Source organism: Lacerta agilis, chromosome 16, assembly GCF_009819535.1.
Source record: "Lacerta agilis isolate rLacAgi1 chromosome 16, rLacAgi1.pri, whole genome shotgun sequence".
NCBI classification, from domain to species: domain Eukaryota; kingdom Metazoa; phylum Chordata; class Lepidosauria; order Squamata; family Lacertidae; genus Lacerta; species Lacerta agilis.
The window spans coordinates 7,570,857-7,585,956 of NC_046327.1; the positions used below are offsets into that span (position 1 = coordinate 7,570,857).

The 15,100-nt window shown below is 39.6% G+C and overlaps 1 protein-coding gene across 7 annotated transcripts in view; it reads left to right on the plus strand.

Annotated features, from left to right (window-relative positions):
• KDM4C (lysine demethylase 4C) overlaps window positions 1-15,100 on the plus strand; it is a 201,777-nt gene that overhangs the window by 82,298 nt on the left and 104,379 nt on the right. For 6 of the 7 annotated variants that reach the window (XM_033173902.1, XM_033173901.1, XM_033173908.1 and 3 more), the window contains one exon: window positions 11,899-12,092. In XM_033173902.1, coding sequence (XP_033029793.1) covers window positions 11,899-12,092 — 194 coding nt within the window. The remainder of the gene's footprint in view (window positions 1-11,898; window positions 12,093-15,100) is intronic. The other variant, XM_033173906.1, reaches the window with a different exon arrangement.

Sequence of the window (15,100 nt, forward strand, 5' to 3'; positions counted from 1 at the left end):
TTGATTTTAAATTGAATGTTTTATGAATACATTAAATGTATCAACATATGTATCTAAGGCTTCTCTGCACTGGAGTTACTGTGTGTTTGCGTTTCTATTTAATTTGTGTATTTCCACATGATGCTACCCTCTAAACACCACCAGTCTTGATGCTTCCTCCCTGTAAATTCAGGAATAATCTGATAAATTGGGGGGAAAACAGGCTCTAAACCAATCCACTCGGAGTCACAGACAATTTGTTTTGGTGCTTTGGTATTGTTGGATCAGTTGTCACTTTCTGCTACTCCCTTTTTCAGTCTCACTATTTCCTTAATGCTTTCATTTATTTTCCGCCTGTGCTTGTAGGTATTTCTGGTGCACTTGAAGGATCCCCCACTTCTGATCCCTGAGATTTGCAGAAAGCCCGAAAACTGCACAAGCAAATTTACAATTGCCTAATTGTGTGCTTTTGCGCACCTCTCGTGTGGGGACTGAAAAAAACCAAAAAACAAGGCTTGCACACTGCATGCATACCCTGTTGGTACGAGTATAATAGAATCAACAAGTTAGAAGGCAGGGCAAACGAAAAAGGATAGGTCTAATGGTATGAAGAAGAAAGACTGAAGTTGCTTCTCATAGACATGTTGAAATAAGTCCAGTATAATTTGGGGAAAATGTGGACTAACAGCTAAATAAAGCTCAAATGAGGAATAACTCTAAATGTGGGTTTTAAAAATCCTCTTGTGCTGTAGGATGATATCAAGAAACTTAGGTAAAGGGGTAAAAGGACCCCTGACCGTTAGGTCCAGTCGTGGACAACTCTGGGGTTGCGGCACTCATCTCACTTTATTGGCCGAGGGAGCTGGTGTACAGCTTCTGGGTCTTGTGGCCAGGCGAACCAGAGCAGCGCACAGAAATGCCGTTTACCTTCCTGCCGGAGCGGTACCTATTTATCTACTTGAACTTCGTGCTTTCGAACTGCTAGGTTGGCAGGAGCAGGGACCGAGCAATGGGAGTTCACCCCGTTGCGGGTATTCGAACCACTGACCTTCTGATCGGCAGCCCTAGGCTCTGTGGTTTGACCCGCAGCGCCACCAGTGTCACTCTCAAGAAACTTACCTTTACAAGAATTAATAGATCATCCAGGTTTTGCACCCTCTTTTCTTTCTGGCCAAACCAGCACCTGCAGAAGCAGCAGCAAAAGAAGGAGAAGATTATGACATGGCTTTTTAAAGTTAGATCAAACTATTTAGACCCTATTCCACTGTGATAGCTTTCAGGCAGCAAGAACCCCTGATTGAGCTGCACTGCAGTTGCAGGATGCTGCAACTAGCAGCCTAGCAAGGATCAAAGGACACAAGGAGCTCATAGGATCTTGTTCTTCCATCTTCTTGAACAAGCAGAGTGGTAAAGAATGGCCCCTCTTTTTTGCTGGATATAGTATTAAGAAGTGCGTGCTTGGTGCTTGGTTGGGTTATTAGAAGGGGAAACCAAACACTTCTACTGCCACTGGATTCTACAAAGTATTCTGCAGAAGGGGTGCAAGTACTGTTGCACTCAAAAGAGAGAGAAGAAGAGGTAAGATTTGCTTTGAAGAACCCACTACTAGTGTCTTGCTTCCTCCCATCCAAACTGTACCCCCAGTCCTGTGGTACTGAATAAATAAGTGCATGAGCAATTTCTGGAAAATAATAGTCATTGGATTTTTGTGTGCATTTGGAAAGACATATGAAAAGGTCTTCTGTTGTCACAATAGAAATGGTAGCATGTTGGGGAAATTAGGGGTGGGGGTGCCTATATACTGGTGGCATAGGGAAGACATTTTATTACTTATTTCTTTTGAAATCAGGAGTTGGAAAGGAGAGGTAGGAGCTGCTAAGGCTTACAATGCCTTACCTTACATGCTGACTTTATGTCAGATCTATTTTATTCAGAATTACAGCGGAAAAGTCTGTTTCATATTGATTTTTGCTCTCTACTTCCAAACTAAGTTTTGCACTCTAATTTAATCTGTCAAATGGCCAAGAGAATGACTTGCACATTTTCTAATGGATACTTGTTCACAATTCATATTCTGAACGTAGAATGTATTTCTGCACTTTCCTTTCTTGACAGTGAATAGACCACAATAGGCAGCCACTTTCCCCGACACTCATAAAAGGGCTGTCGTGTTGTGATTTCCTTTTTACACATTTATATTAATAGCCTTACTTTCTTATCGTTACTGTATAGGGTGTACAGATGTCTATTCTGGCACCAGAAATCCAATTGGACATAGAGAGGTAGAATTGTCTTAGAATGGTCTTTACTGCCTGCCAAAGCACTGAACTGATATCAGCTGTTTTATTTATGCTTGATTTCCGGATAACAGCAAATATGTTCTAAAATATTCCCTTGGAAATCTGTGAGCCTGAGAGATGATTATATAGTTGAAATAGGATGTGTATTGTGGAACTGCATTTTTAAAGAACCCCCCTTTTTTTAAAAGGGGTGATTAATGGGCATTTAAAGACTAAAAAACAGCTTGTATGCTGTACAAAACATTTTGCCCAATCTTATCAGTTACCGTCATCCGGGATATATAGTGTGACTCTGAAAGCTGGCATTGAGACGGAGACATAATTTTATAGTGAACAATGATACTTGCATATTATCTTGAATTCGGTATAAGCAGAATTTATCTAGTTTCTGCAACTGATGCAAGGATGGAGCATCACATATTTTGTTGATCGAAAAATGCAGTTATAGCAACTCTCACTGTTTTTGTGTATACATGTCCAAGTTCTGTGAATAATGTGATGAATAAATTAATGTAGAACTTTAGAAAACCTTTGCTAAGAAGAGTTTTACTGTAGATATGATAGCAGAGAAAGAGCCTACTAACTGATTTTTTCTCGGGAAAATAACTATGTGCAAATTATTTTGTGGGAGTCAATCATTCTGAAGCTAAGTAGTGTGACTACTGACCAATTAAAGTTTTTCTTAGGCTTCACATATGCGCAGAAATTTCCTTTTGGTTATGGAATTAATGTTTTTCCTAGTTCAGTCTGACATCTACTCCAAAATGGTGCCAATATCTTAAAAAATAAACGACTTTTGAAAAGGATTTTGTTGAACAGGGTGATTTTTTGGAGTAGATCATAGCAAACGGGGTGTCTTTTTTGGGGTGTGTGTTTAAGTGTTTCAAGTCACATTTGCACATTGTTATACGCACCTGAGGGTGGGCGGGGTGTGTGTTTTCACTCCTTGTGCATTACCTATTTGGTTTCCACATGCCTGCAGTGCCCCCCCCCTGAACTCCTGTTCATGAAGTTGTCATCGTGTATGTACTGTCATCTGATGCACAATGGCTGTCTCAGATCTCCACAACTCAGCTTAACTGCAAGGTGGATGTGGCTTGTGTTTTCAGATTGGATGGAAGCTGGTTTGAGAGAAGACACACCAAACAGCACTATTTCGCAAGAAACTGCAGGATAGATATGGATTGTGGCTAATGCCACAGCTTCAAACACGAGCAGTGGCAGTGTGCCGGAGCCAGAGTGAACAGTAATGTGTACAGCCGTGGTTCTGTGTTGAACCATGTTGGAATTTGAAGGGAAGTGTTGGGGACTGGGAGGACTATGTGTCGCAATAGACTTATTGTTTGTTTCATTAATATTCTTTTTATTATTTAGTTTTTGCATTCAGAATTCCATATGCCAAACAACAGGAAGCCTTGTAATAAATTATACTTTTCTACCTGAAGGCAATTATGTGTAGTTAACTTTAATGAAATCTGTAGCTTGTTTTGTGTTTGGGTAACGTTGTTCAGAGAATTTCAAATGGCAAGGGTTTGAGTTAATAAGACAGCATCCAGTTGCAACAGTTATGATTCAAAATTGTTTTAATTGTTGAAGCTTGTCTAAGTGTGTAAGGAAAAATACCTTTCACTTCTTAAAAATGCAGTATTCATACCTGTCTTTATTGAAAAGTGGATGTATAACATAGCAAAGCAGTATTTAATGTTTGATCAGTCACTAGATGAGTTTTTTTCACTATGTTCAGAAACCGTATTTTCATTTTCCCTTTAACTTATATAGGAGAACATGTACATGCTATTTGAGACTTTCATTTTTAGCTATTGTTAGCAATACAAAGCAAATCCATAAGGAAGCCATTGTTCCTTAAACAAGTCATTAGATATCTACTTGGACTGGCTCCTCATTTAAAACTGAGGATGTTAGAGTCAGGATGGTTTATTCTCTCTGGTCCATAACACACTTTTATTCAAACCCTAGTCTCTGATCCAGCACTGCTTCAAGACAGCAGTGCCAGAAGTGGGAGAAAAAAAGGATGCAGGGTGTTTAAACTAGATATATGTCCACCTGGAGAGAAGAGAGGTGGTTGTGTAGGAAAAGAATCAGGATGACTACCTGCCATATTCTATCAACAGTGATAGCCCTCACCATAGAAATCAGATGATAATAGCAAAGTTATCTTAAAATTTCCTCCCACATTAACACAGCAAAGCCTTCATCTCTGTAAAAGGAAGAGGATTTTAGTTCCTTCTTATTCTCTGTACTATGCATTGGCCAATGTTCTTCCATACTACCTCTGGAAAGCACAAAAGGACACCCACAAATTACTCCAATCTATGCCTGTTGTTGTTCAGTCGTGTCCGACTCTTCGTGACCCCATGGACCAGAGCACGCCAGGCACGCCTATCCTTCACTGCCTCCCGCAGTTTGGCCAAACTCATGTTAGTAGCTTCGAGAACACTGTCCAACCATCTCATCCTCTGTCGTCCCCTTTTCCTTGTGCCCTCCATCTTTCCCAACATCAGGGTCTTTTCCAGCGAGTCTTCTCTTCTCATGAGGTGGCCAAATACCTGTAGAAATACGCAAACATATTATATAGAGGAGAAGCACATGTATTTCACTCCCTGCTAGATGTTTGAATGCCAGAGATTGTTCCATAGTTCATCGGTACACGAGTGGGAGCCAGATACTTACCCCTGGTAAAGCACCTGCACTCTTTAAACCCCCTTGCAACTTTAAGCTTCCTATTTAATGTGAGAAAACTATAAACACAAGTTCTCAGCATACATGTATTCTCTCTGTTGCTGTGGAGTGAGAACATTTGTTTCCTAGTGTGTATTGAGACAAAGGACTTTTCTAGGAAATGGCATGAAGTCAGTCCAGTTTTTAAGCGCAAGTTGTAACCAAGAATAAAAGCTATTCTTCTGGGGGACGGACGGACACCTTCCTCATACATAGGAAGCTTATCAATCTGTAGAATCTACCACGGGGGTGGGAATAATGCTTCTGTGTGGAGTGCTACTAGTCACTGTTCTAGTCAGTCAGCTACGCTGTCTTCCAGGACATTTTGTGTTTTCTATTTTCTCTCCCACTCCGATTTCCATTCCCCACTCCCCATACCAGTCATCTAGGTTTCTGTGGCCACCGAGCACACTCAGTCCTCACTGGCTATTTTTGGGATTGCCCCCTTTACATTTCCGCTAAAGATTTGTGTGTGTACTACTGCTGATAACACATATGCATGGTTATGTGTGGATGGTGCTGTTTTCTCTACATACAGGTGAAACTCGAAAAATTAGAATATCGTGGAAAGGTTCATTTCTTTCAGTAATTCAACTTAAAAGGTGACACTAATATATGAGATAGGCTCATCATGACATGCAAAGCGAGATATGTCAAGCCTTTATTTGTTATAATTGTGATGATTATGGCGTACAGCTGATGAGAACCCCAAATCATCACAATTATAACAAATAAACTCCAGTAGCTAATGAAAATAATTGCTTACATAAATGAACTTTCCCACGATATTCTAATTTTTCGAGTTTCACCTGTAAACTACAGTACTTGAATCTGAACTTCAGAAATGGAGGGAGTGTTTCCTCTCTTTTCCGTTTAGAACTATATAATTCGAATTCTCAGGTTTTCATTGTTATTGGAAGCTGTTGTATTCTAGTTCTGCTATTTAATAAAGCTGATTCCCCCCTTTCAATATTAAATTATCACCAGATTTTGTTACCTGTGAATACCAATGGAAGCCTAAAGGGGAAGTTAATGGTTGTGATTCTAGATCAATGATTCCATACAGAGTTGTTTTTCAGACAGTCTGTCTGTCTATCTATCTATCTATCTATCTATCTCTATCTATCTATCTATCTATCTATCCATTTATCTACCTATCTTTCTATCTATCTGTCTGTCTGTCTATCATTAAATACAGTATTTCATATTTCTAATCTGAAATGCTATTTATTTAATCAACCACATGTGTCCTATAACTGATTTGGGCACATTTTGACTTCAATAAAAGCTAAAATTGACACGCAGTACAGATCTTTCTACAATTGTTTTTACAAAATCACTTCATTCTAGCGAACAGTTGTCATAAGTCTTTCAAATTTTATCCACTTGGGAATTGGTGATGAGAGTAGTGGAAACTCTTGTTAATATGTTTAAGCAGAGATTCCTGCTGCCATCTCATTTTGCAGTGTGTCACTTTAAACACTTTCACCATCCATCCTTTATCCTAATGAGGCATTCATTCTCTGACTGTAGGTCCTTCTGCACCCCAAATGGTGCATCCACAGACAAAAGGCAGGTATTGGCAAACTTGGGGCAACCAAAGGCTTGCAAAAACACAAAATAACTTTAGAATCTGGGATGGGGGGAAGGAACCAAAACACACAATGAGGACTGAACATGTTCAGTGGGCAAAGAATGCTGTGGGGAACCGAAAACTGTGAGGTAAGTAATGGAGTAGTCTGAGAAAGGGCAGGACTGGCTGGCTGGAACCCCAAACAGGAGTTGAGTCATTTGGACAAGAAGACCAGGGAGAAGGGGAATGGCTGGTTGGTTGACTAGCTGGTATAAAGAGGCAACTGAAGAGGAAGGCACACAGCAGCCCCAGAGGTTCCAATGATCAGATATTAACAGAGGTTCACTCACAAGCCAAGGAGTGTGGAGGCAGTAAGAAGGAGGATGTGGGATGGGCATTTATATTTCCTTGTTTACCCCTCTGTTGTCCTTTGCTCCTTTTCTTGACTTATCTCTCCCCCTCATAGAGAGAAAAGCAGAAAAGGATGGGGGAAGAAACATTTAGGCTTGTTTCCAGTGCCGGTCATGTTAGTCTCATGTTTGTCATGACTATTAATTTCAGTGGGTCTACTCTGAGTAAGACTAGCATTGGCTATAGCCAATATCCACTGTGATTCAACTAAGCTGCTTTGTGCAGAGATCAAGGACAACTCATGCAATGGGATTTCCCCACTCCACATCCAGCACCCCCTGTGCCTTCTAAATCTGTTTGGGAGGGTTAGGGAAAACCCCAGTACAGACTGAGAGACATGCAGTGGGAAGAAAACAAGGAAAGTCTCTGTTGCGTGAGCAGAGTTCATTCCATGCATCCATAACCGCATTGAATTCTACCCAAAGGTATAATGTGAGTAGAGAGAACTATCTTATTGGTTGCATAAGTCATTTCCTGGTTCACACTGAGAGGCTGTTTTTAAATTGTCCCTAGGATATTAGGTTCCCCCCCCCCCCCGAGTTTAAAATTTTGGAGGAAAAAACCCTGGAAATAAGTGGGAAGCCGAGCATTTTTATTTATTTTTGTGTGTGACTCGTGAACATAGTGTACTTTTCAAGGCTTTTTACCAAAAGAACACTTGTTTTATTGAAGCCTGAACAAATGATAGCTGATATCAAAGGTTTCTGTGGCACTGCCTACAAGTTGCTGGAAGGTCAGTGTAAAAATATATCACTCTGATTCTGCTAGGGAAGAATGGCTATTGTTGCAACGTGCTCTAAATCCTTTTCACATCTAAGTGGTGCCTGACAAATGTTTGTTCTGTAGGTGATATGGGAAGTGTAATCATCTCCGTTACTGCCCCCTTAACAAGCTTTATCAGGGTATATCTTGTTCTTGCTTTAATTCTGAAAAACTAGTGAGTGACTCTAAGTGAAAGGAGTCTTTAACAGTTCAGCCGCTGTAGCTTTAGCAATTATTGAATGCCACTTCTGAATCCGACCTACTAATCTAGGGTAGTGAAAGCTTGGATTCATTAGTTAATTGGGAAGAACATATCTAAGAACTCTTTTTAGTTGCCTGTTGTTTTTAAATTATTATTATTTATAAGATTTTATCAATCCGTCACAATAAAAAAACCAATATAATATAAACCAAAACCAACCAACCAACCAACCAACCAAACAAACAAACATACAAAGTCCTCTTTTGCAAGTAAATCTTAACTTGATCCACACAGAGAAAGCTGAACCCTCCCAGCTCTCACCCAGGAGCTTCCCTTTCTTCTCCCAACCTCCCACCCTGAAAGATCTTCCTTTCCTCGCCTCTCACACAGGGTCCTTCATCAGCTATCCATCAGCACTGATCTGCCCACCGCAACTCGAAGAAGAGGCAAGCAGCTTCTGCGGGGAACACACTGGCGAAGCAGTACTCAGCAGGGCTGAACATAGTACTTCCTCCCCTCCTCTTCCAGACTTCATGTATAATTAGCATTTAGAACCCTAATTAGATGTTAGAGCTAGTCCATGATTTGATTCAAGGCCTGGACTGGGGTGGCATGCACAGCCATATGAATTGCACCTCTAGTACCTATGGTCTGACCTTGTCGATTACATATGCATTCTACTTGTAGGATGAGTTCACAGTACTTTCTCACATGACTGGTAGGCCTGGCCTCATCTGGAATTCACTCTGCTTCAACAGATCAATGATCTATGAAACATCAATATGTCCCCATCAATATGCCTTATTCCCATACAACCACCCTCAAAATTTGAATAAATCTGAACTTGACTGGGAACACACATCTATTAAAACCCCCCTTTGAATTGCTTATGGATGCAGCATATTTCGTTTTTTGCATATTTGGAGTGGGGGGGGGGGCGGATAAATGGAAAATGAAAAAGAGAAAGTTCTACAAAATGCCTCTGTTTTCATTGTCTGATGTGCAGCTTTTATATTTCCAGTCTCCAGTGAATAGAAGCTCAAATATGTATTTTTCAGCAAGTGATGTTTTCAGTTGGTGTATATGAAAATCTCTGAATAGTCTTAAAACATGGTGTTTGAAATAGGGATCTCTGTCTTCTGAAAATTTTACACACACACACACACACACACACACATTTTCAAGCTTTACATTTTAAACTGCAACCCTTCTTAGTGTTCTACAATGTTGTCACATCAGAAAATATTCTGGTAAAAAATATTGTGAATAGTTGCAATTTTGGGGGAAAGTTTTTTTCTTTTAAAAGAATAGTTTCACCTCTGAATATTATTCCATGAGGGATGTATTTCATCAATAAATTAACAGTGGCTTATATATTAATCCCTTCTCAAACTGCAGGAAGATGTGAAGTCTCACAGCAAATGCTGTAATCTCATAAGCTATCTCTTATGCAATTGTTTTTCATGCTTGACGTTCATTGTACCTTAAATTTAAAGAGAATTTGATTGCATGGGGGTTGGAATTCAATGCAATTCTTCCTTTGTGAACCCCCATCACTGATGTCAATAGGAGACAAAACGAGTGTGCTGGTCTAATAGCAATGAGTATCATCTTTCTTTAAAATGAACGAGAGTGCTTAACCTGGTCAGGTAAAAAGAGGTATAAAAATAATATGATTAGTTCTGAAATATATCAATTTAATCATGTAGCAGCAATTACTACAATGACTCTTCAATTCATCATTTGATTCTAATTGATGGTTGTTAGGACATTTGAAGTTTTATTTCTGATGTTCTCTTGTAAGTAAGCAAAATGCATAAGTCTGAAGCATGAATTAGATTTATTGTGATGGAGAAGTATTCTCATTGAGAAAATACACTGTTTAATACGTTAGATACATACATAACTGGGAGTAAGTTCCAAGTCAGCAGGATTTGCTTTTGAGTAAACATAAGAGGATTGCACTGAAAGCTTACTTTTAAAAAGAGCAAGGACAAAGATACCTTTTAAATAACTTGCTGCAGAAATGGAAATGGTAGTGAAAACTGTTCTTATTCGTAGAGTATATTTTAACTCCGAAACGTACTTACTTACTTACTTAATTAATTTGTATACATCCCTATACTTGCAGGTCTCAGGGTGGTTACAACATGAAACCACAGTATAAAATCACACAATATATAATAAAAACAAAAAGGGGCCCGTTCTTGTGTTGCCACCTTCCAGATCTCTCATGGAAGAGGCCCATGAAGAAGGACCTCAGAAGATGATCTCAGGGTCAGGTTAGGTTCATATGGAAAGAGGCAGCCCTAGAGTTATTGCAACCCTGAGCTGTTTAAGGCTTTATAGGTCAAAACCAACACTTTGAATTGGGCCTGGAAACTAATTGGTAGCCAGTGCAGTTGGACCAGGATTGGTGTAATATGCTCAAACCCTGGTGAGTATCCTGGCTGCTGAATTCTGCAGGTAGCTGAAGTTTCCAAACCGTTTTCAGAGGCAACCCTATGTAGAATGCAATAATCTAACCTTGAGGTTACCAGAGCATAGGCTATCCCTGTCCAGAAAAGGGTGCAACTGAACTGTCAACCAAAGCTGATAGAAGGCACTCAGTGCCGCTGAGGCCACCTGAGCCTGAAGTGACAGCAAAGGATCCAGGAGTACTCCCAAGCTACATACCCGCACCCTCAGAGGAAGTGTAACTCCATCAAGAGCTGGCAACCTTCCAGCCATCCTGTCTAAGGAACCACCCACTAACAGTGCCCCAGTCTCATCTGGATTGAGCTTGTTTGTTGACTCTCATCCAGTCCATTATTGAGGCAAGACTCTGGTCCAGCACTTCCACTGCCTCACCTGCAGATGTAAAGGAGAAGTAGAGCTGAGTGTCACCAGCATATTGCTGACAACGTACTCCAAACCTCAAGATAGCCCCAGTGGTCTCATGTAGATGTTGAACAGCATAGGGGATGGGGTTGAATCCTGCAGAACCCCACATTGAAGGCTCTACAGGGCTGAAAAACGCTCCCCAAGCAACACCCTCTGGGAACGACCGTCCAAGTAGGATCGGAACCACCGCAAAGCAGTGCCACCCACCCCTAACTCAGACAGCTGCTCCAGAAGGATACCATTGCCAATGGTATTGAGAGCTGCTGAGAGGTCATGGGGAATTAACAGGAACACATTCCCCCTATCTCTCTCCTGACAGAGGTCATGATACAGGATGACCAAAGCAGTTTCTGTGCCAACACCGGGCCTAAACCCTGATAGAAATGGATCTAGAAATGTTAATAATATTTTGTCATTTTCAGTTAGCCTCTAAGGCTTTCTCACTCTTTCTTGCTTATACTGCCATGAAAAGTAGCTGAGATCCTGAAAAATGTGCACCATGTGATCTCCTGAGAGAGTTCAAACATGCATTATTCGGTGAAGGCAATCTCAATGATGTCTTTACATAGCCTGCACAGACCAAATTCCACAAAGTTTTCATATCATCTAACCTCAGTAGAGGTAGTTTGCATCTTCAGCAGTAAATTACTAGGTAAAAGACTCTGAATAATTACAATATTTATTTGAAATAGCTCTTTGTCTCTTCTGTAGAGGCTTCATGTAGGAGCAAAAAGTGAATATCTACAGTCTTACAGTAGTCCATGTAGTTGTCGCATATAAATTGACCCCAAATTACAGCATAAATTCAACTGTAGTAAATAACTTCATGGCTAATTAGAATACTGACATTCTAACACATATGTTAACATGAGGGGACTATTTTCTACTGTTTATGCAGACTTGTTACTGTGATAGTTCCATCGGTTATAAATTTGCTGGAGTTCATAAGAAAAAACCTCCAAATATAATGACAATTTGGTGGATTTCTTTTATGGATTGCCCTCTTACATATGAACTTCTATAAAAATATCTTTTTTCTTTCTTCCCAGTGTTCCTGCAGGAAAGACATGGTGACAATATCAATGGATATCTTTGTGAGGAAATTTCAGCCAGACAGATACCAGCTGTGGAAACAAGGGAAAGATTTGTACACCATTGATCATACAAAGCCCACCCCTGAAATGACACCTGAGGTAAAGGCCTGGTTGCAGAGACGAAGGAAAACAAAGAGATCTTCCAGGTGGTAATGAATGTTTTGCACTCCATATAGCTGAAGTTTAAATATGATATAATTTCTGTTCTTTTTCATTGTGCTTCTCTCCCCCTCTCTTCCACTTCTCTCTGCCATTTCCTTTTAAGTTGTTCATTTATTTTAGTCACAGTTAATTTGTGTCTCCTTAAAACCTAGCAGTGAGCTTGAGGGCAAAAGAGTCATATTTCACAATGATAATACTCATTGAAGCAATATATTCATTTTTAAAAGTTTAATGAGAATGCATTACTGAAATTTATATATGTGGAGCTCTGAGCATTAATATAGTATTTGTTCTGTATGAAAATATGCATATATATTTTTGCTGAATCCCAGTCCAGAAAAGCATTATTGAGGAGAACTGAGTGAAAAACACTATCGTTTAGATATTGCAATTAAAATTTCCAAACAAAATATTTGCTTATTTATGTATCCTCGAGTTTGCTGTAGCCTCTGGTAAGAGTCCTATACAGAGGCAGATACATAGTTGACAGAATGATCAAAAGGTATTGCCAATACCTGGTTATTTATGCTACAGCTCAATAGTGGATTTTCTTATTGGCAGTTTCCCCCCCAAATATTCTTTTTGCAATTTTGCATTGCATCCCGTGATGTGTTCTTCTGTTGAATCAGAGTCTCCTAACCTTATAATATAAAAATGCTTTGTAAATACTGATAGCAACATAGAATGATATGCCTCTCTTAGAACTTTTTTCACTTTGCATTAGTTCAACTCTGTGTGAATACTACAACTGGACACACAGGCTTTTCAGATAGACAGCAAAACCATGGCTTAGGTATTGATACACCATGTATTCATTACCAAATATTCAAGATTTCAAATGCCTATCAAAGTTGTTTACAAACATACCAATATGCAATGAAAATGATGTGAAATCAGAGGTCATCAACTGCTAACTATCTTTACATAAAGATGTTTTCTTAATTTCCTGCATAGGCCTGGCAGCATAGACAACGTGCCTGTTGAATCTCTATTGACAGAGTATTCCAGTATAATTAATCAATAACAAGATGTCTCAAGTTCATTTGAATCTTTTTTTTTATAGTCTCCAATAAACTTGAGGACTACTTTGCATGTTTTAGATTAAGAATATGCATCACATGTAAAGAATCACATTTAAAGTTCCTGCGTGTGTTTAGTTTAGACTGCATATATACATTTGTCAAGGAGCTGTGGCTTCCCCAGCTCATTCCATGTAGCAAAATGCTTAGCTTATGTGCATGTAGTAATATAGGGTTGCCATACACCCAGAACTTTCTGGATATTCAGCCCCCTTAAGCAGTGTCCGGGAAAATCCGAATGTATGGCAGCCCAAATCGGTAGCATAGTTTCTGGTGTTTTTCAATACATGTGCTAAATAGATTTGAGGAGCCAAGCTCGTGTTGTTCAGGCTTGCAATATTCATTCAAGTTACAACAGATGATCTGGTTCATTTTGTTCTGCCCCTTCCATTGTTTATCATTTTCCTCAGGTGCCTTAAATTTCTGCTTAATAGTCACAGACAGATTTAAATCAGTAGTTGAGTATCAGAAGGTGGTGATTTTACTGACATTTTTTTAAAAAAAAATATATATTGTTGGTTATATGATTTTTTCAGTTTTTGATTTTTCAGTCTTTTCTGTGTTGCTTTACTGCTTTTGGCCTCCTGGCAATTCTGCATCTGTCCTTTTCTTAAATTATGGTAAAATGTGACCTTATGTGAGATTGAAGAACCCACCACTTTTATTGCATCAATTACTTGTTGCAGAATACACTCACAAAATACCCACATGTCTGCAGGAGGCCTAATGCACTGGAATGGTGGGGATAAGACTTGTGATGCCTCACTGTGGGTGTCCTCAGGGACCACACGGACAATTTCTTGCATTGTTTTCCTCAAAGTAGCTCTCTTGGCAAATGGACAGTCTGCCAAGCCCACCAAGTAGAGGATGCTGCATTGTATCAAGGATCATCCTGTATGGAACATGACTCTACACCACCAGTGGTGGCCAAACTTGGCCCTCCAGCTGTTTTGGGACTACAATTCCCATCATCCCTGGCCATTGGTCCTGTTAGCTAGGGATGATGGGAGTTGTAGTCCAAAAATAGCTGGAGGGCCAAGTTTGGTCACCACTGCTCTACACTCTCTCTCTCTCTCTCTCTCTCTCTCTCTCTCTCTCACACACACACACACACACACAATGATCTTGATACAAAGTATTTTGGACATTATCTGTTACCCTTCCTGACCTTTTATCATTCTGATTCTGAACTACCATCACCCCAGAAAAGCCAGCCGCCGTAAGAATGTTATAATTTTTAACAAATGTGCACTGTTTAATCATCAACCTACATATAGTCTTACATTTACATGTTGAGAACCTGTGGGCTTTAATGTGTGTGTCATATAATGGTACAATGATGCTCTTGTATTGCTGCAGAGAATTGGCAACTTTATTATACAACTGCCATTTGCACTTGGCAGAGAAATTATTTCCTTGTCAGTACAACCCTTATTTATCTGGATAGCCAATTTAAAAGTTAAAATTAAAAGTGGAGACATTATAGTAATTATGTTGAAAGTTTTATCAGATGAGTGCATGTGCTGAATTTATTCACTGTGCTAAGCTTGTGGATGCATTTCTATGCTATTTAATTAGTAGACTTGGCACAAGTGCAAACACAGCAGGAGATGCACGTCCCCCAAATGAAGATAAAATGTTTGTTCAGTTTCACCTCTGCTGTAATATGTCAAGGAAAAAAAATATGATAATTCTGATTCTGGGAATAATATGCCTTCCAAATAGGGTCCCATAAGTATAGGAACAGCAACTTGAGGAAAATAGTGAGGTGATAATGTTTGTGTTCTGGGCGACAGGTTGTGCCAGGGGTGCCGTGGTATGAGAAACTTGTACCGACACGGAAATCACAGCAGGAAATCACAATTAAAAAATATATATATTTGTATGTGCTACTACCAGATAGATGGTTGGCACAG